Here is a 23,831-nt window from a genome sequence, read left to right on the forward strand (position 1 = left end):
CTTTCATCCCTACTTTCTATTGTACGTGGCATGACCCCTTTTACACTTTAGCCAGCAATGATGTCGGGGGATGTAGGTGTACGACAGCGAGAGCGAAGGAGAGAGATGCTAAGGGTAGCCAACTTACGCCGCAACTCTGAAGCGTATCATCAAGGCTTGATAGTAGTAATGAGAAAGGATCCTCCCTGGCAGGCGGGAGGTGTGACGGGGAGGAGGCTGCGCGGGAGGTGGAGTGAGCCTTCTCGGCTCCTGGCGCCTATAAGGAGCTGTCCAGCTCCGGGTTTGCTGAATCCCAATCGCCGCGCCTGGAGGTGGGTTTCGGTCCCTGCCTCTCTCGCGCTTTTGGCGTTTCTTTCATTTTTTTTTAGCTCACAGTTGTTTTGGTGCTGCTCCTTTAAGAAGATTTCCTCCAGGAGTGTCTCTCGCTTTTTCTCCCTTCTTCTCTCCTTCTCCTGCATTTTCAGGAGTGTCTACATGCCGGATGGAGTAAATGAGCGCAGGAAGGCAAGGCGAGCTGGAGCAGCCACTGTCTAAAATCGGAGATTAAGGAGAGCGGGAGAGCAAAAGAAAATGGATCCTATTGCACAACTCGTTGCGACTTTGCTGTTGTTCCGCTTGTGGCATCTTGGATTAGCGGCGAGCAACCGTAAGTGTCAGACAATCCTTTTCACAGCGACCTGCTTAGACGATTTTTGGGCAAGGGGGAGAAGTCAATCTGGGAGGTTTCACCAATAAAGTTAGCTTAGCCGTCACCCCCTCCCCCCATAAATGACCCTCTCTGGGGAGAACTAAGGTGAGGGTTCTTTCTATTCTGAAATAGGAAGTTGTAGTAATTTGGGCATCATCTTTCCTGCAGCAAATCTCTATGTTTGGGCTTCCTGAAATTGAAATAGTTTCTCCTGGGTCTTTGGATGAATTAGTGTTTATTTTTACTCATTTATTTTTCATACTACTGATGAAATCGGGCAAATGCCTTCAGTCACCTCTGGTGCAAAAGTGTGGCTTTTTCAGCCCCAGATTGAATGATTCACAACTTACCTCTCCCCAAGTCTAAGCTATATTTCTTACCCTGAATTGTGTTGAATCATATAGGCATGGAATGGATGTTTGATTTTCCTGTTGTATTCCTAGTATTGATTTTTTTAAAAAGACACATAGCTATATCTGAATCACACCAAATAACAGCTGCTGCTTGAGATACAGAGGTTGTGTTTCTCCCCAAGCTATGATTAACTACACATTGGAATGTAGGAAACCAGGTCTTAACAGAGCATAGCATTTAGACTAGTTACCCATGTGACTGAATTTCAAGACATCTGTATCTGGAAAGGTACTAGTGGTAGTTTTAAAAGTAGAGTGACACAAACCTGATGATGTTACTAGTAGTCTGTAGCTTCTACTTCTTCCTGAATCACTGGCTGTGTGCCTTAAAATCATTCTGTTTTCTATTTGGAAGAAACCCCATTGAAGTATTTTGCCATTCACCATTTACTGTCTCTCATCGGAAGGGTGATTTTTTTTGTTTATTTGCTTTTGGGGGGTGGGGGGTTGTAGTAGCAATTATGTTAGACATTTCCAGAGAAATTTTTTGTGAGGCTATGATCTGCATTCATTATCATTGCAAAGGAGAGGAACAGAAAGTCAAAAGAAAGGGTTGCCTTATCTGTCATTTACCTTGACAGCCTTTGCTCCCACAACAGTGAGAGGAATATACTTTGTGGCTGAAAGAAAGAGGGGACAGAAAACACACACCAGGAAAGCATACAAGTATTTTAGAACTCAGGACTGTGAACTGTTCTGAAATCATGACTCTTCTTGACCTGTTTGAATGATTATTTGGGACGGGGAAAAGGCAGGAGGTCAAAACTGTGCATAGAAATAGTTCAGGATCTTCATCTGCAGCTTGTCATTAATTAGATAATGAAACTGGCTTATGAAAGGTGCATTTGGACTGCTGTTTGCAAGTGTGGCTAACTTCTGTGTTTATTGAATACAGTTTGTAACAGTCAAGAATAATGAGCACATGTTTGAACAAATGATATGTTTCATGTCATGATGGAAAAAGACTTAGGTGATTGTTGAGTTCTGCTGGTTTTTTTGAACACTAGAGGTCACTCTTGTCTTTTTGATTCTATGCTTTAAAGAGGCAAGATGAGGGGTTCAAGAAGAATAAATCATCATGTCTGCAACAGAAGTAATGGAAAAAGTCAAATATAATAAACATCGTGAATAAGTATCAGCTCTCTTTGTGGTCTTATATAGATCTAACTTTAGGGACTAAAAATGATAAGCAGGGACCAACATTTCTTTAGCCTCAGTAACACTATGGCAGATAGTTTTCATAATGTTCAGCAGGGCTAAATGGAAGGTGATTTAAGCAAAAAAGCTTGCTATTACCAATGTGGTCATAAAGTTCATTCCTAACATTTTAAAGGAAACTCTGGGTTAATGAGTTTTACTATTTCACCAGTGACACTTTCATTTCCCTATGCCAATAAACACTCCAAATAAACACACCAACTACTCCCTAAATATGTAGGACTCAATCTTTATAAACCACAATGATCAATCTTTTTATTATGTTGTACAATTTTTAAAGAATTCATTAAGCAATGAATTAGGCTGGATGCTCTTTCCCAGGAGCACAGCTAAAGATACTTCCAGTAACAGGCAATAATTATCAGTTTTTTTCCCCAAAACTCTGTCAGCTTTAAAGCTTGAGAGAGCCATGTATACATCCGTGCACAGAGATATTCAGCCATTGGGAAAACAAGCCCTTAGCATATTGGGCAAAACCTAACATATATTGCCAATTAGACTAGGTGAATTCCACTTCTTTTTCAATGCATTGTCACCTTTCTCTGGACATTTGCTTCAGTTTAAGGCTAGTAATAAGCGATTGCAGTATCTAAATAACTTGTAATATAGAAGACTGTCAATGCTCAATTTTATTCACTGTTGTCTTTGCAAAGTACCATAAGATTATGTTGATGAGACTATCTTGCAGAACAATTCCAACCAGTTCTAGAAACAATTCTAGACACACTACCAATTCTGAGTGTCTACTCAGAAGTAAATCTCACTGACTTCAATGGGATTTACTACCTGTTAAGTGGGTTTAAGGCTGCTGCCTTAGCGGCCTTACTCCTAATCCTAGTCATTCTTTGAAGCAATTCCCCATGAGTTCATCAGATATGTGTAGAACCATATTCACAAAAAATATGGATAAAATTCTAACTGCAGCAGCATCACAGTAGAATGTACCAAATTTAATAATCCATCAGCAAACTCTACAAATTGACATATACAGTAAGACTTTGGGTGTGTGCTCTGAAGCTCAGAGATGATTTGAAGTATAGTTCAGAAATTGTTTCAGAAGACCTTTAATTTGTCTATGGAAACTGCCATGGAATATGAATGTGTGTTAGTGTATCAATCTCACCCAACTTTTAAATGATATTATTTATCTAACTATCCAGTTGTCGATCCAGTTATCTATCTTGTTTATAATAGCAATAAATTGGAACAATCCTGGTCTATCAGAAGGTAATTTGGTGCTGGTAGAAGTCAAGTACTTCTGTTAGAATATTGAACTCTTGGCAGCATGGAAATAGAGAATCACAGGATTGAAGCAGTTCAGAAGAAGGTCATCTAGTTCAAACCTCTGCACTTGCAAGATTTACCAGACTCCTAACAGATTAGCCCCATGTCAATCCAAGTTGTAGTATGCCCTAGATAAGAAGTCTGGTGCCAGAGGTCCTTGTAGAATGAATAACTTGAGGACTCTGGTGATTCTTCCAGATAGAAATATTTCTGATCTATTTCTGTGTGAATTGACATTCAGCAAATATAAATTAAGATTTCTGCTTCCTTATTACTTGTTAGCACCTGTGCTATCCTCCAATTCCTTTATTTTTGACACCGAGTTCCAAACTGAACAGCTGCCTTTGACTGTTTATCTTCTTGATCAGCATGTGACCTGAATACTAATTAACTGTCTCACAAATACTTTTCAATAATCCCAGCAAAATGAAATGAAGGGGGAAGTTCAGGGAATATTGTTACAAGCATTAGAGTTTCTTCATGCTAATGTAGTTCCAGAAATACCTCTGGCTCCCTTCATTGCTGCACTTTATTAGATTAAATAACTGCAACAGCAATGAGATTTCTCCCCAGGATACTAATTACAGGAAAATATATACAATACACACATACATTAATGAATGCTGTATCACATATGTAATGGGTACAATTATAGTGCAACTTATTAATATAGGCTTACAGGAAGACCCATGTTTTGCAGATTTAATCTCTTTCTCCCTATATGTGCTTCCCAAAATGGCATTATATAAATATATTTTTCTTGTGTTGCTCTACAGATTGTGTGTGTGTGTGTGCATATAATCTATCATGATGTTGAACATGTTCTCAGATGACTGTGTGCTTCTGCAAGCAGATTCAACAATTTGTGGACTCTACAATATAATAACTATTAAAGAACTATCAGTCTCTGAAGAGCAGTAAAACAGTGAAGGTCATGAAAGCAAGTTGCAAAAATTAAGTGGAAACAACGGGGTAGAAAAGTCCAGAAAAGTTTGTGGAGGCTTCTGCTTGCTCAGAGGAGCTTTATAGTTTCCTCTTCTAGTCACAGACTTCTAAACTTTAAACAATCCTCACTTGAATGGATCTCAGCCACGCTGGCATGGAAAGTTGTGGTTGGGCAGGAAAGTGGAGTGGTTGTGGTGAATGCATGACCATAAACACTTTGCACATACTGCTTCTGAATTGAGATAGATATGTTTAGACTTTGGGAAATATTTAGACAATATTTTTCAAAAAGTGAGAAGTGGGACCATGACAGTGCTGAAAAAGCATGGGTTATAAGACTCCTATTTCAGGAAGCTGCAATGACAACAGTACCTGTTTCATGAAATTATTATTGTTATTGTTATTATACATCACAGCTGCCAGTTCTTTGGCTGGTTGTTGGCCTCTACTTACAATTTGAGCCCCACCCAGAAACCTAGGACGTTGTTATTTATGCATATAGTATTTGTGCAGATCCTAGTAGGGCTGCCTTTTGAATCAGGCAGATGTTGATTTTGTCAATTTGATGGTGTTTCAAGTGGAGCCATAGTGTTCTTGTTCTTGTTGTTATGATTAATGCTGTTATTTGCATAAATTTTGGGCAGAACAGGAAACTGTACTACTTGCAACATGTATCTGTGTAGAAACCCTTTAGAGTGCGGGTGGAGTTATCTTGTGCAGAAAAACCCTTAGATACTTCCCCCACACACACACCTTCATTTATTTGAGCTGCTCTCTGAATGATGGGGAGAAAGTAAAATCAAGAGTTGTTATCTTCTTTTGGATGAAAGGGTCATTGGAATGGATGCGTACATTTCACTTCTATTCTTTTATTGTTTCAGAATTTCATTCTGCGCTATCTTTCTAGACTAGATATTGCATGTCCATCCCATCTTTTTTCCAAGAAGTTCAGGACAGTCTTTCTTCCCAGCCAATCTTCCCTCCTCCACTTCATTTTAAACACTCTAGGGAATAGTTTAGGTTGAGAAAAGGATCACTCAGAGAGCTTCATGTTTGAAAGGATATTCGAAGCTGGGTCATGCTAATTGCTACCCTACATTAATTGTCTCTGGCTGTAATCCTTAGAGGTACTTGCATGGGAGTAAATCCTAATGAAGAAGGTCAATGAAACAGTTTCTAAAATTAATTTCAAAACGGGACTGTGACAATTTACTGTAGTTTTCTCTTCCTATTAATTTGCATCAGCTCACACTGTATATCCCAGCGATCACCTGTCCATTGAAATAGCACTGTAAAAGAAATAATAATATACTCATATATATGTATGATGGCATCATGATTCTTTTAATGCAGAGATCTACTGAGAAACAAGTATTATGTGTATTGGGAAAATGTTATCTGAACAGAATCTCAGTATAACAGTCTGTACAATCATATGAAGATAGTTTTTGTGAAAGTTTTTTTTTGCCAATGACATGCGTGCCAGTTATGCCACTGTATATGTATGCACAAATGAATAGGAAAAATAGAGAGGGGCAATTTTCTGTACATGCACAGTGCTCTGCCCCTACAAAAAGGGAAGTAAAAAATTGAACAAGGCATAATTACTAACACATTTGTCTCACTTTGGAAAGAAGATTGGGTAATCAGATGAGAAGAATTTCAGAAGCATTTTTATTCATACTAAATATAATAAGTTTTCCAGTACATAATGTTGTTGGGGTGATAGGGAAATTTTTCAGTGGGAAATTTCTGCCCAAAAATTCTTACTTACATGTTTTTTTGGGAGGGAACAAGAAACCTCAAGGACAACATCAGGTGGGAAACGAAGGTTTGCATCAGGAAGGAAAGTCAACAGTTCTAAGTTTGTAGAAACCCTCTGCTTGATCCAAACTCTGCATATTTGGGTGCTGTGTGGTTTCCGGGCTGTATGGCCGTGTTCTAGCAGCATTCTCTCCTGACGTTTCGCCTGCATCTGTGGCTGGCATCTTCAGAGGATGCATATTTGCATCAAATTATGGCCGTTTCCGCATGGGCCAAAAACGGGCCGCCCAAAAGTGGTAAAAATGCCACCCCCCAGGTCGCCGTTGTTTTCAGGCGGTATGCTGCTGAAACGCGAGCAGCGTTTCCGCACCCGAAGGTTCCTTCCTCCTCACGGTTAGGCAGCCCTAAAAAACAACACTTTGTGTTGGCTGTTGTTTGAGGGGAACAGCCGCCTCCGGCGATACGTGCTTAACAGCAATCGCCGGGGAGTCGCGGTTTCCTTCCCTTTCCACTCACCTTGTCCCATTTATTGACCTGCTGGTTCGTTCCTCCTCCTCACTGTCCCTCTGACCTCTGGAGGTTGAGGGCAGCGATGAAGCGGGGTTTCCGGAGAACCAGCAGGCTTACGGGGCAAAGATGCGCGGTGAGTGCAGAGGCGATGCGAGTCATCTTCGTCGTCCGCTAAATCGGCTTCTTCTGATGAGTCCGCCAAGCATGTTTGCGCGATGCGTATCGGTGCCTTCCCACACCGGCAAATTCTTGCCGGCATGCCTGGGGCCGCGGCGAAACTTGGCCTATGAGAAATTCTCCCATTTAAGCAAAGTTACTCTCATTTACTTCAAGATATGTTAACAGCAACATTCCATTTAACAGGATGATAATCTTTCTCCAAAGTGAACAGTTATTATAGTGTTTAAATCTACTGCTAGGAGGCAACTAACGAGTAATATTTTTTTTAAAAAAATCCAGGACACTTTCTGCCAATGGAGACATTAACAATAACTTTTACAAAACGGGTGATATTTACAATAGAGTACTTACCAGTTTTCTTTCCCCCACCTATTCTTCCCCTAAAGATTCTGCATATCCTCTTGTTCTATCCACCTTATTAGTTTGAAAGACCAACTTTTTTTTATTTTCTAGATATTTCTATTACATGGTCTTCTACTGGGATTCACCTGTTTGCCCAGTCAGGTTCAAACAGCATTGTGAACTCACCCACAACTCAGATCTTCCCAAACTGATATGCACACCCATGTATGCAACACTCAATAAGTCATGATATATCTTGTGAGGAAAAAAATTACAGTCACCCTGATTGCATTATTGTGATTACTTATTAGGACAACCAAAATAACACAAAATACAGTGCAAACTTTTGAGCGTATAAACAGCAAGAAAAAGAGTGAAATGTGCTCAATCAGCTTTGAGCTTTCCAGAAGTCTTCATCAGGGGAGATATAACACATCCTTATCCTAAAACCGTGGTGGTGAACCTTTGGCACTCCAGATGTTAGGGACTACAATTCCCATCAGCCCCTGCCAGCATGGCCATGATGGGAATTGTAGTCCTAGCTCTGAATGGAATTCGCCCTCCACTGATCCTAAAAGCTTCTTGTCTGCAATCTGTATAGAATACCAAATAAATCTTTAGCCTACAAGGAAAAAGGGGGAAAGCTCAGCTTCAAATAGAAAATATGTTTTAAAAAACCCAGTGGTTGTGAAAACAAATTGGATAGTTTCAATTTTTTTAAAAAAATGTGTTTCTTCAAAATGGGGATCCATGGCAGTTTACAACATCCCACCCCCCCGAGTTCTCCCAGATCCTGTTCTAACACTCTTCCACTGTACCACACTGACTATTGATATTACATTGTAGGTGGAGGAGTCAGGAAACCCCTTAAGCACAGTTGAAGTGAATCCTTCTCTTTGCCAGTAATATCCAATGCTCCCAAAGTAGACAATCTTTGCTTATTTCTGAAATCCCAACTACCTACAATCTCTGTGTTCAGTAATATATTTGATAATAAGTGAGATAGTGATTGTTGATATTTTCCTGAGAACTGTTCATACCCAGAACTTACAACAACCTCCCTTCACTTAGTCACATTAGTAACTGCTGAGTGAATATGACCCTCTCTGCATTCACTGTGTGCCCTAGACTGTTTACTCTCAGTTTTTTTCCCCAGCACTACTGATGCTCCTCTGTTTTTTTTACTAATGCAGCATTGTTTGAGAAAAGAGGTAATATTCAGGTGCAGTTGGCGTAAATAATATGAAAATAGATGTTTATTTGTACTTATTTTAACAAAGTAGTACCAGTCCTTATTTGAAATTACAGCAAAGAAGTTGATTGCAGCTCAAAACTCATCCAAGACAATAAACCAGAAAATATAATATTGATCTCTTCAATCATGCAATGTACACATTCAAGATTAACCCCTTATAGTGTGTGGTGGGGGATGGGAAAACCCTCTGTCCCCAAAAGGCACTTGTTCAGCAACTGAGCATGCCCTGTTTGATCACTCATGATCATACTGTGAGATGGTACATATGTTCAAATTGTATTGAGCAACTTGAACAGTTGCCGAACCAGTTTGCAGCTGCTTTTTGATCGGAAGCTGAATCACCACTGATTGGTTGATCAGCTTGGAGTAAGGGTCAAACCTATCACCACACCTAACAAAAACAGTTATATGCTGATACTGAAACTGGAGTTCAGAACCCATATGTTTGTTTATAGCCATGCTTAAAGTCACATAGCAAAAGGAATTGTTTATCACCTTTTCTCTGCTGTCCCAGTATTTCATTCCTTTTCTGCACAAGCGAAATTGACTGCTTGGGATGGGGAAATCACATGAACTTCTTCTTCTTTTTATCTTATTTCTATTTATTTTTAATCACTCTCATTTAGAGGTTGTTATAAAGCTTTCATTATTTTGATATTGGCATCCCTTTTCCAGGATGTCACTCTTAAAATTATTTGGCATCACACTGCGTTTGTGGGCTACTGTCCTTTTAAGTTTCAATATCCCAATTCTCAAATTTGTAATAAAGAAAAGAAAACAATGATTTCCATTCCAATATTATTCCCTTTACATACAAGATCAAGAGAAAAAATGAATCAGACTATAAACTATTAAATATTTTTTTTCATATGAACTGAGAATTTATGTGGTACTTCAAAAATAATTTTTTCCACAGGTCTTCCTTTTTCCTTCTTTCCTCTTCCCATTATATTTTTAAATCCATCTTGTTCCTCAACATAAATTCTTGAGCTTTGGTTACTGTGTTAATAAAAAATTTCTTTGTTTAGGGCCCATCTGAAAATAATCTCTTTTTTTTTCAGAACTTCTGTCAGGAACACATAATTCTTCCTCTTTTGCAGCAGGTGAATTGGAATTTCTTTAAGCACTATTAGCTCACATTCGTCATCTTAGTTCTAGATTACCTTAATTTAGCATCTCTCATTCTCTTTCTCATGAACTTCATGATGAAGTAGAGGAGTAGAGAGAGGAGTAGCAGCAGAAGAGGACTTGGCCAGGAAGAGCAGAGTGACCTGCTGGTGTTCATTTTGGAGGGCTTTTCTCAAAGCCACAGCTTTTAAAACAGTGTATTTTAACAGGGGTTATCTCTTTTTCTCCTTGTAAGGCTCCTGTGAGCTAAGGCTGCTGAATCTGGAAGGTGGGGCTTAACAGGGGTTAACAGAGTTCATCTCTTGTTCCTCTTTGTCCTGAGAGGTGGGGCTTTGAATTCAATCCTCTAGAACCATTTAATTAATTTTGTTTTAAATTAATAAGGACATGTTGACTGAATGTCGTGCAGATAGCTCCAGGGGCAGTGACTAAAAAACTTAATATTTAAATATCTAAACAAATCAGATATGAAGGCAGAAAGCCAGCAGGGGGGGATGGGGGGGCTTTCCAGTGTTTTTACACTGGAGTGTCACATGTATGACCCCTATCACCACTAGGACCTTGAAGTCGTGGGTGCCACCCCTCGCTGCAATGTGAGCTCCTGGCACTCAAGGAGCGTGTGCGTTCTCTTGAAACCAAGGTAGCAGACCTGAAGAAGCTGAAAGAGGCAGAGAGGGGTGACGAGCCAGGGCTCTGGGCACCTAACAGCCAGGTCCCACTCCCAGGTGACATCTCTTCAGATGTCATGGAGAGAATGAAAGGTCTTAGGGACGGAGGTGCCACTCTGAGAGGTGGGGAAAGTGCTCCCTTAGATGGGATCCCTTCCTTAACTGGTGATCAACTACCCTCTCGCACTGGGAATACCCCTCAGAGGTGGGAGCTCCTTGTAGTGGGTGATTGATCATTAGAAATGAAAGTTGGGTTTTGTGAGTGGCGTGATAACTGCATGAGTGACTTGCCTGCACAGGTGCGAAGGTTGCTGATGTCACGCTTACCGTCTAGATCAGAGTAGGAACTCGCGGCTCTCCAGATGTTCAGGAACTACAATTCCCATCAGCCCTAACAGCATGGCCAGTGGCCATGCTGACAGAAACTGATAGGAGTAGGTCAGGCAGACCCTGATCTAGGCTAGGCACACAGGCAGTGCTGGGGTGGAGTCCTTGGTTGTGGTCCACAGTAGCACCAACAACATTGGGAAATAGCGGGGAGGTTCTGGAAACTAAATTTAGGCTGCTAGGGAAACAGGTTGAAGTCAGGACCTCAAGGTGGCATTCTCAGAAATGCTACTCTGTTCCACAGCACTTAGGCGAGGAAGCTATAGGCAAGCGGAGATGCAAGGGTCTCAATGCGTGGATGAGAAGGTGGTGCAAGGCAGAGGTTTCCAGATTTTCAGGAACTTGGGAACCTTTTGGGACAAGAGCAGGCCTGTATACAAATGGGATGGGCTCCATCTTAACCCAAGAGGAACCAGGCTGCTGGCTCCAGCATTAAAAAGGTATGGCAAGAACAGCTTTTAGAAAGCTGATCACTGGGGGAAAGCCAGACAGGAGCTGAGGTGACTTTGGTTGGGAATACGAGAGTATCTATGGGGATGCAGACAGAGAGGGAGGATTTTCTTAATCAACCCACATACAGAGTGAGGTACATAGCAATGTGCATGTGATAAAGGGATAGTGTCTACAAAAAAGACTTGAGGGGTAAAGCACATGAATCCCAGGTTAAGGACAGAGACAGAGTATACAGGTGTCTCTATGCTTGCTAATAGTAGAAGCATTAGGAGGCCTAAAATGGGGGGGAGCTAAGAGGGTACAGAGTTTTGAAGGAGGGACTTTGATATAGTGGGCATTACAGAGACATGGTGGAATGAGGAGAACCAGTGGAATGCTGTTATACCAGGCTACAGGCTGTAAAGGAAGGATAGGAACAGAGGCGCATTGGGGTGGAGTTGCCCTTTACATCCAAAGAGAGCATAGTATCACATAAAATAGACAATGCAAGGGGAGCTATGGTTCTACACTACAGAATCACTAATGGATATCAATACCAGGTGTGAAGGGACAGTTTAATATTAGGAATATATTATCGTCCCCTGACCAAAAGTGCACAAAGAGGATTCTAAGAGATAGGGAAAAAAAAAAAAAATTAGAGAGGCCAACAAAAACAAAAAAATGTAGTGGTAATGGGTGATTTTAACTATCCCCATATAAACTGGAAGAAAAAATGCATGTTCAAGGTCACTTAGTAATGGAGAGAGCATTCCTGGATATGCTTTAAATGACTGTGGCTTAAGAGCAGATGGTTGTGGAACCAACCAGGGCAGAGGTGATCCTATATCTAATTCTATGTGGGACCCAGGACCTGGTGCAGTAAGTCAGTGTTGTTGAGCCAATAGGGAACAGCGTCCATAATGCTGTCCAGATTCAGTATCTCAACATGCGGGAACAAGTGGCAACTACCTAGATGTAGTTACATTAGCCTTCGCCTTCAGAAAGGGAAATTTTTTCAAAGATGAGAAGGGGATAGTGCTTTGGGAAGCTGAAAGGGAAAATCAAGAGAGTCCAAAACTGTCAATCAGGATGCTTTGGAGGGTTATTTAAAAACACAGTAATAAAAAGCTCAGCTGGAATGTGTTCCCACAGGTTAGAAATAGGCAGCACCCAGTCAAAAAGAAAAGCCACCATAGTTAGCAAAGAGAGAGAGGTTGAGGAAATTATCAGAAAAAAAGAAAATGTCTTTTAGAAAATGGAAGTCCAGTTTGGCTGATGAAGAAGAATATGAGAGAGGTAACACAAATGGTGGCAAGAGAGAAGCAAGATTAGCTGTAAAGGGAGGCAAAAAAAAAGGATTATGAGAAGTGCATGGCCTTGAACATCAAGACCAGCAACAAACAGTTCTTCAAGTACATCAAAAAAGCAGAGGGAAGCCAGCAAGGGAAGGCGGTGAGGCCCGTTCCAGATGACAAAAGGATTTCAAAGGGGTGTGCTAAAAAAGATGGCAGGAGGATTTCAAGAGAGAAGCTGAATGAATTATTTGCATCTGTCTTCACCCAAGAGGAGGTGAGAGAACATTCCTGCACCTGAACCAAGCTTCTTGGGAGAAATGAATCCAGGGAACTAGCGAGATAGCGGTAGACAAGAAGGAAAGAAGTTCTGGCAGCCATTGATAAACTAAATGTTACCAAATCCCCTGGCCCAGATTGCATTCACCCAAAGGAGTTCTTAAAAGAGCTCAAAGCATGAAGTACTGATCTTCTCACTTTAATAGGCAACTTATCCCTGAAATCAGGCTCCATCCCTGAAGACTGGAAGATGGCCAATGTCACATAATCTTTAAGAAAGGAATCTAGGGGGGGACCCGAGGAGAATTACAGGCCAGTCAGTTTGACATCTGTTCCTGGGTAAATTAGTAGAATCTATCATTAAGAGATAAAATTATAAAACATGTAGAAGAAGCAAGACCTGCTGAGAAAAGAGTCAGCATGAAACTTTTGCAGAGGCAAAATCCCTGTCTTACAAACTTACTAGAGAGTTCTTTGAGGGGTGTAAACAGACATATGTGGATAAGAGGGGGAACCAGTGGACATTGTCTACTTGGATTTCCAAAAGACTTTGACAAAGAGTTGCTCACCCAGAGACTGTTGAGAAAACTTGAGCAATGAAGGGAAGGGCAAGAGGAAGTCCTCCTATGGATTAAAAACTGGTTGAGAAACAGAAAACAAAAGAGTGGAGTGTAAATGGGAAGTTCTCACAATGGAGATGCTTAGGGAGTGAATTGGTGTCCCACAAGGATCCCGTTTTGGGACCGAGGTGCTCTTTAACCTATTCACTTAAATGACCTGGAAGTAGGGGTGGAGTAGCGTGGTGGCCAAGTTTGCAGATGATACCAAATTATGTAGGGTGGTGAGAACCACAAAGGATTCTCGAGAAGAGCTCCAAAGCGGGACCTTGATAAATTAGGTGAAGTGGGCTCCAGAAATGGCAAATGCACAGTTCAATGTAGCAAAATGTAAAGTGATACACATAGGGGCAAAAAATCCAAAACTTCACATACGCTTCACAGGGGTCCAGTGCTATCAGTCACAAAAGACCAGGAAAAGGGATTTTAGAAGCGTCTTAGTTGAAATGGATTCCATGCCACAGGAATGTCAACTCAAAGAAATGCATAGCAGCTGTAGAAAAAAAAGGGGCAAAACTCCTATGCACAAGGGGATCATTAGAAAGGAATTGGTAGGAATAAAACTGCAAAGAATTGTCATGCCCTTATATAAAAGACAGTGAATGGAGCCTTGCGCAGGGAGTACTGTGTCCAGTTCTGGTGCTTAGCATCTCAAAAAAAGGATATTGAGGGAGATAGAAAAAAAAGTGCAGAGAAGGGCAACAAGGATGATTGAGGGACTGGAGCACCTTCCCTATGAGGAGAGGCTGCAGCGTTTGGGACTCTTTAGTTTGGAGAGGAGGCGGCTGAGGGGGGATATGATTGAAGTCTACAAAATTATGCATGGGGTAGAAAATGTTGACAGAGAGACATTTTCTCTCTTTCTCACAATACTAGAACCAGGGGGCATTCATTGAAAATGCTGGGGGGAAGAATTAGGACTAATAAAAGGAAACACTTCTTCATGCAACGTGTGATTGGTGTTTGGAATATGCTGCCACAGGAGATGGTGATGGCCACTAACCTGGATAGCTTTAAAAGGGGCTTGGACAGATTTATGGAGGAGAAATTGATGTATGGCTACCAATCTTGATCCTCCTATGATCTGAGATTACAAAATGCCTTAACAGACCAGCGGGTGATGAGGGCAACAGCAACACAGAGAGGAGCCATTGCGTTCACATCCTACAGGTGAGCTCCCAAAGGCACCTGGTGGGCCACTGCGAGTAGCAGAGAGCTGGACTAGATGGACTTTGGTCTGATCCAGCTGGCTTGTTCTTATGTTTTTATGTTCTTATGTTCTTATGATATCACAAGACACTTTTTTCCGTTGGCAAAGCATACGTTTATTCTATAAATTTTATCAATCTCCTTGATTGCATTGTCTTCTTCCATAGTCCAAGCTTGGGTAAATAGGGTCATAAATCTTTTTGGGAAGATTCTCGTCTTTTTCTTCATTCAGCCCCCTTATTCTTAACATAGTCTTTTCTTCCTTTTAATTTCACTATTTAAGCCACTCACATTCCACGTTCTTATCCTACAATTCATTATGTGATTTGTTAGTGGTAACGATTTGTGCAATTAACTTGAGGCAAATATTAAAATATCTTTGTTCTCCAAAAAATCATGTGCAGAGGATGCACTTGTACTGTAGCAGTCCCTTGTTTTAAATTGAAATGACAGTCCTTCAGGATAATTCTATCTGCATATGATGTTATTTAATCATAATATTTCTACTAGTGTACTGTATCTCTTCCTTTTACTTAGAATTATCATTGGAATTGCCTTCAAAATTATGAGTTTGGTATCTTCTAAGTATAACTAAGTATAGCTAAATATAAGTGAACTTCTGATCATCCCATCCATAAATTTTCTACATTTCAGTAAGTCTGGGATACATTAAAGTTGATTCCCCCTCCCCCTCTCTCCTGAGTAAAGAGAAAAATTTCCCCAGCAGGAAATCAGAAGCTGATTCCTGGCTCATCCCTTTTCACCCGGGAATCCACTGCTGATAGCTAAAAGTAACCTATTTCTGTGAATAGAAGTGAATGGGTTGTGAACCGCTGATCAACTTGTTAGTTCATGGGTGAGCAGGAACTATGCTGAACTGGCAGGTGTTTGAGCAACTGTAGACAAAACGGTTAGATTCTTGTTAATTTCAGTTGCAAGAAATTAATCATCGTTGGATTATGACAGAACATATCACATTGATCCAACATCACACCATGGTAAGGATGCAGCAGGGCCTGTTTAGAAGAACTGATTGAGAGGGAAGTATTTTCAAAGGGGAAGCTCTGCCTAAAATAATGTTAATAAAATGTATAAAGGAAGATTAAATGTCTCTGTGAGGACTCCTTAGAGCCAACCAATTCTTAGATTCCAAAAATATTTGACACTTGAACTTCAAGCATTTTCCCCCATCAACAGATGAATATATTTCAACTAAACTGAGCTCCATTGCCAAGAAACAGGTCTGCGTACTGAGAGGTTTTTTTTCTCCATGATTTTCTTATGCAAAGCAAGGCTGAACTAAGTGACTCTAATCTGTTATTTTTGTGTGTGCAAATTAACACAGTGGTTCACAGCATTGTTTTCACCATTCATCTGAACATACAGAGTTATTTGAGTGTGACCTGTTCAGTGCACACAAGTGGAACTGTTCTATGTAACAGCCCACTTCCAATAACACTCTGATCATTGCAAATAATCAAGCATGCCCTGCTTGCAGTACCTATTTTCTCTCATCTTTACAGCCTGATCCTATGCTTAGATTGAAGGGCTGTTTAATTTAGTGGAATATCAACCTTAGAGTGGAGTAATTCTGCATAGGATTCCACTGTAATTTCTCCATATCTCACTGGTAAGAGGAACAGTACTACAGAGGTTACATCTGCTCACTCCATGTCTCTTGGATTCACACTAATCTTTGATGTGCTTTCCTCAAGCGATTATTGTAGGGCACACATTTTTTCAGTGAGCCTATATACAGAAAGGTGCTTCTTGATTATTTTAGAGTCACAGTTTATTTGAAGTAGCTTTGCTCTTGAAGAAATCTCAAATGCTAAAATGAGAACTGAAAAGGAGCATGGCTAGAGATGAACAGTTATGGTAGTGCATATTGCCGTTGGAAACAGCAGATATTTAGCGTCTTCCAGTCTATTAGGCTTCCATGGAAAGGAAAGAGTGGATTTTTGGCAGCAAAAGAACAGCTGATTTGGCACAGCTTAATCCTGCAGTTGTTTTCTCAGACTGTAAAGTTGGAGACATGCTGAGTTGTAAATTCTCCAGACCCAGCTGTGCTTTGCAGGCTGCTTACTACACATATGCACTGCCATGATGCAAAGTTATTCTTCCATATGCTGAATAATTTCTAGTCATTTTAATGTGGCAGAGTATAGAGGTTACCCAAAACATAAAATTAGTGATGTCACCAAAAATCATAATTATTTGGCCTGTAATAAATCTGCACAGCTCACAAATGTTTGTATGGTATAAAGTAAGCATTTATTCCTTGAGATGTTCTTCTATACCTTGGAATAAAAAATCTACTGCAGATGTGCAGAATGTTTTCAGTTTAAATCTCTCTTCTATTTTTCATCCAAGTCATAGGCTTGAATCCACTGGACCATTCACTGGATGGAAGCATTTCCACTCAAAGAATTCAAGTTTCTCTCTTCCCCATCTCACTGCAGCCCCAAATGCCCCAGAAATGGGAGGACCCCCTCCAGAAACAGCATTTCTGGGATAATTTTGGGCTGAAGCATTAAAGAGGTAAGAAATTCCTGCCTAGAAATTCTTTCATCCACAGGAATGCTACAGTCGATCCTCCTTATTGATAGATCTAAGCAAATGTGCCCAACAAGGGATTTTTAAGACTTTGAGGATCTCTGAGCAAGCCTTGGAAAGCTCCAGAACCATAAGGAAAATAAGCAGTGTGATCCTTGAGCTTTCCTCTCTCATGGGTAATGGCTGGGGGCCAACCTTGGTTCCTTTCTGCTGTTTTGGAAGGAGGGGACAGTTTTTCATCAATCCTTCCCTTCTACACCTGTGCCTCAGGGCCAAACTATACATTGCAATGTTTTTACTAGTTGGGAGCATGTTCTTCCTCAGAATGTTCCATGTGAAGCTTCAAAAATGGGCAAATTATTGTCCTTGGCCATTTTTGTGCAGAGAGCAAGCAGGAGCCCTTCCTTTCATTCATACTCACATCCCCAGCCCTATCATTCTCCCGGGGACTTTGAAAATGCCATTTCTTGAAGCTGCAATGTGACAATGTGCAGAAAGCCAGTTGGATCCAGGCCACCTAGATGCAGCTTGTCAGAAAGCATAATGTATAGTCAGTGGACCCCAACATTTGGGGACAGGAGGCTCAGTGAACTGAAGAAGAAAAGTGGAAGTGGGAGCATTCTATTACTTTCAGAGAGTTCTGCATGTAGGTCTAAGTGAATGTCTGCAATTTAGCATACAGCTGAAACACACTGAAATCAACAGAGTGTAAACCTCCACAACTGTAAACTGGGCTGTGACTGACATTTCTCATGTGTTGGTTCATGCAGGAATAAGACTTGTCAATGGAAGGTGTTTTTAATCTTTTACTTTGGTGAATAATTCCCAAAGAAACTGTTTTGTTATTGAGTTGTTTCAGATGGTTTAAAATAGTTCTCAAAAACAGTATTTTATTATCTCATGATCAGATGAATATATGGTTTCTTGGAATCATTCTGTAATGTATAAAAACAAGGAAATAAGATCCATGGCTTAGTTATATATTAGGGTTGACAGATCCCCCTAGCCATTGGTGGGGATGGGGTATGTTTTATTAGAATTTCTTGAAGCTGCAATGGTTTCATTAGAATGTTTCATTAGAATTTCCCAGTTAAACTGGAATTCACTCTAATCACTTCCCCCCTTATCTAGCACTCTGATACAGGTCTGTTTATGCATAGTTGGAACGTGCATGAACAGCCATTAAATTTCCATGGACCCTCAATGAGAACCATAATATAGATGAATATGCATATTGGATGTGCAGCTGAAGCTACCTGAATGGGCTCACCCATCTTTAATGGTCAGTCCCAGAATATTTTGAGATGATGTGGTTCTCAAGCAGCTTTGTAGTGTACCTTTTAGTGCATACCTTTTTGGTTCCTCCTAGCAAGCTTTCAACAAACATACAATTTTCTGAACTCTTCCCCTGGCCAGAGCACCAGCAGAAGTAGGTAGCTCCAGTGGGGTTTATTCCTGTGTAATTAAACGCTGTTTTCTAAGTCAAATCTCAGAGGTCCTGGCTGTTAAAATAAGGAGCATTATCACAGTGATCAACATGGCTACCTAGCATCTGAGAAGCAGGAGGATTTCTGTATACATTGCTGAGTAGAAGTCACTGATAATTAATTCTCTTGTATTAATTTTGCTTCTGTATTTTCTAATTGCCCTGCACAGATTCATTTGGGCTGGTCCTGCCATCTGTTCAATCATTCAGTAGAACTGATTGAGTTTTAAATGATGACAACAGTGGAGTGTAACACAGAGAGAAGAAAGTGTATGCCAAAATAGTGCTGTATTTTATTTTTAACTATCCAGGCTGTTGCACAGGCTCCCCCCATTTCCAGTGTCAATCACCAGGCATTCTGGAGTGCGATAACAAAATTTTCCAGACAGATAGAAGTTCTGTAGATGTTTCAATTCTAAGCCAGTGTCTGCTGTAGAAAGGAAGAAAGTCATTTATTAGAAAGAAAAATGGGTGCCACTTGCTTTTGGTTATTGCATACTGTTTCTATCTTTACTTCTTTTTTTCCAGAAGAAAATAGTATATATTGGCTCCAGATGTTGCCAACACAGAATCTTTCATTTTTTTGTATTCCACTAGAAATGTGACATGGGACTTCAATTCAGAATTAAATAAGTATGAGTTCCTAATCTCTGTCTCAGCGTGAATGCTGGTCGGCATGACAGGGTATTTCATTCTTCCTCTTTCTGCTACTTTCCCCTTCCTCTGGCTCTTCCATCCCCTCAACAGAGCAGTTGTGCAGTCTTAGAGTCTGGCTTTGGGAAAAGAGCTGGAGAAGAGAAACTGTGAGGGGAAACTAATAGGTAGGGAAAGGGCTGAGTTATGTTATTTTCCACTACCCTTGCAATTGCACCCCATCCATGTATTCACAAAAACGAGGCTGGGAATTCCATCTTGCAATTTAACTTCTGCTGTTTAGAATTTATGAACACAGCAGACAGATAAAACTCTCAGCAGAAAGCTGAGGTTCGTGGGGTGGTTTATAGAGGAGCCGCTGAACTAGGTTGTTACCTTTAACATCCTTGTGCAACAGTTTTATCATAATACCAGCAGCAGTGTAGCAAGTATGTTTTTGCCTGTTCCAAAATCATGACACAAGAAATCTACCAGACTAGCCAGCAAATTTAATTAAAAGGTTAGAAGATGTGTCCGTTTGCTACATATCCTTTTACAGTTGCTTTAACATTTAGACATATGCAGCCATCCTCTTCTGCATCCTTGCCTAGGGCCACAAAGGATATTCAGCAGGGATGTGGTGACTCTGAAGAAAGTAAGTTTGCACATCATTTGTTATGCACTAAGGGAGGTGTAGAAGAACTAGACAGATTTTTTGACATCCCTGTGACAAATGTCGCTTATACTCTGGCCTGGAAACAAGAAGACATTAAATGAAGCTTACCAAAAGACAATAAAAATATAGCCATTCAGGCTTGGGTGTCTTGTCCTTTTGTTTTCTTGTAAAAAGTGGTGGTGGGGGACTCTATAAGAACAACATTGGGACTGACATTGTTTCAGAGAACCGAATGGAGAAAGACAATGAAAATATCTTTGGCCCCATAAACATAGCTCAGACATAACATAACTATGGTTAGTTTGGAAAGCCAGGATGCATCTCACAGACAATGACTCACATTCTGCTTTGTCTCAGCAAATAGTGGCTTTCTTGTACTGAAGGCTACGGTTGTAGATAGGCCTGGAGAAAAATTCCCTGCCCCTTTTAAAGAGGTCTAATGTGTGATTATGGGCAGTTGAAGCTTTTCATATCATGGCATCACCTAGTAAGTAACATCCCATTAGCCTACTATTAAAGGCACAGGATTTTTTTTTATTTTCCAGGCAATTGGCAACTGTATGAGGATATGTGGTCAGGGCATATCTCACTTCATCTGAAAATGAACCTACTGCAACTGGTTCAGAAAGAAACTGTAAGGAAGCCCAGTGATTTCTTTAGTGCAACATATACAGTAATTTTATGTATTGCCGAAGGCTTTCACGGCCAGAATCACTGGGGTACTGTGTGGTTTCCGGGCTGTATGGCCATGTTCTAGCAGCATTCTCTCCTGATGTTTCTGCATCTGTAATTAAATATTTATTAATTAAATATTTAAATAAATAAATAAATAATTTCTTCCAGATGGTTGTGCAGATTTGTGTGTATGGGGGAGGGGTGAAAGATACCCAAAGTTTACATGAATACCATGAGGTCACATGGAAGATCTATGGCTGGAAAACTAAACAGTGCCATCTCTAACTCAAAAATCCCTGTGCTATCAACACTCCTGCACTTATTAACCAATTAGATTCAGCATCCAGTGAATCTGTAGAGTAGTCATATATTTATTGAAGTCAGCCTCCAACAGAAGCAGCACTTATTAAATCACACCCCCACACCAGAGTTTCAAACACTGCATCTATGTAACATTAACATTTTTACAATGTGATAAATACTGTGGACATATTTTTTTTGAAAAACTGTGACCATGGGAAGCTGACATACTAAGTCACATCACTCATCCATATAGCTTAGTATTTTCTACTTGGGCTGGCAGCAGCCCTCCATGGGCGGGCAGCCCCATCCATGAGCTGGGTACCCAGCCACAGTGTCATGCCCTCCCCTGACTACTACCCCCCAAAAGGCTTCCTCGTGGTGCAGGGTGGCCTCCCCACCACCAGTGAGCCTCTATGGGCCGCAATGGACTTACACCAGCCAAAGGCTGGCTTAAGTTCCAACTTCAACCACCACCATAACCCTGGCAAAGGCTGGGAGGGAGATGACTAACATCAACTCCTCCCCTGGTCATGTCTCGGCCTGCCCCACTATGCCTGCAACAGTGGTAGGAACCCTGGGACGCTGCTACAACATTCAACACTATGTTTAAGTGCTGGGGTGGAAGTGGCTGGCGTTGCACGCTGGTGGGATCATCCCTTCACTGGGGAAGTGCCCTGGGGTGAGCAAATCCACTGGCACAGCCAGTGTGCTGCTCCCAGAAGGGGTTTCCTTCCCCCCTTTGGATGGGGTCCTCAGAAAGCAAAAAAGTATTCAAAATTCATGCTTACTTGGGGTCTTTTTAACAAGAGATGGAGGGGACTGAACCTTCAGCTTTCTGGGTTTTTTCCTCTCAACCTAGAGACCACACTGCCAGATCAACTTCCAATTTAAATCCCCAGAACTAGGATAAGAGTGATTTCTTAGAAACAAAAGTGAGAGCAGATCAATTTGAACAAACAAAAGTGAGAGCAGATCAGTTATGAATCTTGTCATGACTGAAGCTGTGGGAGAGTTCACACATTCAAAATTGGGGGGGGGGGACTTTGAAACTCCCTTCCCAGGAGATTAATCTGTCTCTCTCATTTGGTGTCTTCTGCAAGCAGATGGAGATTTTGTTTTGCTTTGCTGTGGATACCCCCAATAGCAATTATTGGTTTATGTGCTTTTGTTTATGTATGTGCTTTTATTGAATTATTTTGTAGTTTTTAAAGGTTGATTTAATGTTTTTGTGGCGTCCTTGGGGATTCTGATAGGGTAGAAAGGCAGCATGTAGGTGTTTTAAATAAACAAATTCCTCACATGATAAAGGCAATATGAAAAGACATGTACATTGGCCAGTGAAGATATCATACTATTGATTGCTTTGCTTTTTAAAAAAATGGAGCTAGTTTACAATCAACAGCAGGTAATCAAGTACATTTGAAGCTGACTTGTGCTGAGTTAGACTGTCGTTACTTTTCTTTCTGTTGGGGTTACTAACTGCTTGAAGAACAAAAGAATGACCTGTCCTTCTACTAGAGGCTTAATGATGTTTACCTCCATCCCATGAAAAGCTTCAGCTGCCCATTTCTATATGTTAACCCTCTCTTAAAGAGATTGATTTTTTTTTATCCAGGTGTGTTGCCAACCCTATGGATGCCTGTACAATGGACAGAAATGTGTGCAGCCTTTACCAGTATGTAAATGCAGTAATAAGGAAGTTGCACCTATTAAATGGGTACTTGTACTATTAAAGGGATTCTTTGTGTGTGAGGGGGAAGATGCCAAGCTTAATGAAAAATGAAGCAAGCAAAAAACTATACACTCGAGGAAGAATTCTTGCATTCTCTGCACAAACTTTACAGATACCTTACAGTTCTTCAGAGCAGTGCTAAATACAAATGGTACAGCCGAACTACTCTCACACACAATGAATTCCTCTATCCAAATCAAACTCTACGCATAACCAGACAAAAAGGCTGAATTTGCAGCAGGTTTTTTTCCTTTTTGGGAGGGGCTTGTGTTGGCTTTGGCTTTGGGAATCATGAATATTTCATCCTGCTCTGCTAGCCCTTGAAAAACAAACAAACAAACAAATAAAGGAAACTTGTGTGCACAAAAAAAACTCATTAGAAAAGTTAATCCCACAAATGGCTGAATATGGAAAAAATAAGTTTTTTTTGGGGGGGGGATGTTTTTTGGTTTGTTTTAAAAGGCAGCTTTACTCCAATCTGCTCTAATATGATTTTGCTAGTGAGCGTATAATTTAAGTCAAACATCTTGAGCAGGATTACTCAATAAATTAACTTCTCAATATTTAATAGAGGACAAAAGAAAGCAAAGGAGAAATTGCATTTTCAAGTTTTGATTTCAGAGGGTATCTTGCAAAGGAAACATTATGGAACATATTGGTGTGCCTACAGCTAATTCTGTTAAACATGGAGCAAGAAGAATGTTTTCCATTAATTGATTTAATTACAAATTATGGGAGAGGTAAGCGCTGACCTACATGAATGCATTAACGCCTTCCCACTTGACAACAGCCCTTGCCCAAACCTGACTCCAAAATGGTTAAATGGACAGAAATTCTGCTAGGAACAATGTAGCTACTGCTGTCCTCCTGGAAAATGTTCTGAGGTGTAACTATAGCAGGCAGAAATTCTACAGGTAAAGCATGCCTTCAGCAAGGGATGCAGTTTTGAAGAAAGCTTTAAAGGGAACTCAAATCTGCTACTTCAGGTTTCCACATGGTATGGTCAGCGTAGATTTGTAAGTTTATGGGAAATATTTAACTGTTTTATATAAACAACTAGTGTGCCTATTCTTGGAACTGTTTGAATTCTCTATTCTGGAACAGTTTCATTGCAGTCTGATTAATAGAAACAGAGATATAGCAAGACTGTTCTGAAAGG

The 23,831-nt window shown here is 40.6% G+C and overlaps 1 protein-coding gene across 1 annotated transcript in view; it reads left to right on the forward strand.

Moving 5' to 3' along the window:
• The first annotated feature begins 312 nt into the window (after positions 1-312).
• The window catches only part of CNTNAP5 (contactin associated protein family member 5), a 512,649-nt gene continuing 489,130 nt past the window's right edge, over positions 313-23,831 (forward strand). The window contains exon 1 of the mRNA XM_048484843.1: positions 313-646. Within this exon, the coding sequence (XP_048340800.1) occupies positions 571-646 (76 nt within the window). The 5' untranslated portion in view covers positions 313-570. The remainder of the gene's footprint in view (positions 647-23,831) is intronic.

Source organism: Sphaerodactylus townsendi, linkage group LG02 (assembly GCF_021028975.2).
Source record: "Sphaerodactylus townsendi isolate TG3544 linkage group LG02, MPM_Stown_v2.3, whole genome shotgun sequence".
NCBI lineage: Eukaryota > Metazoa > Chordata > Lepidosauria > Squamata > Sphaerodactylidae > Sphaerodactylus > Sphaerodactylus townsendi.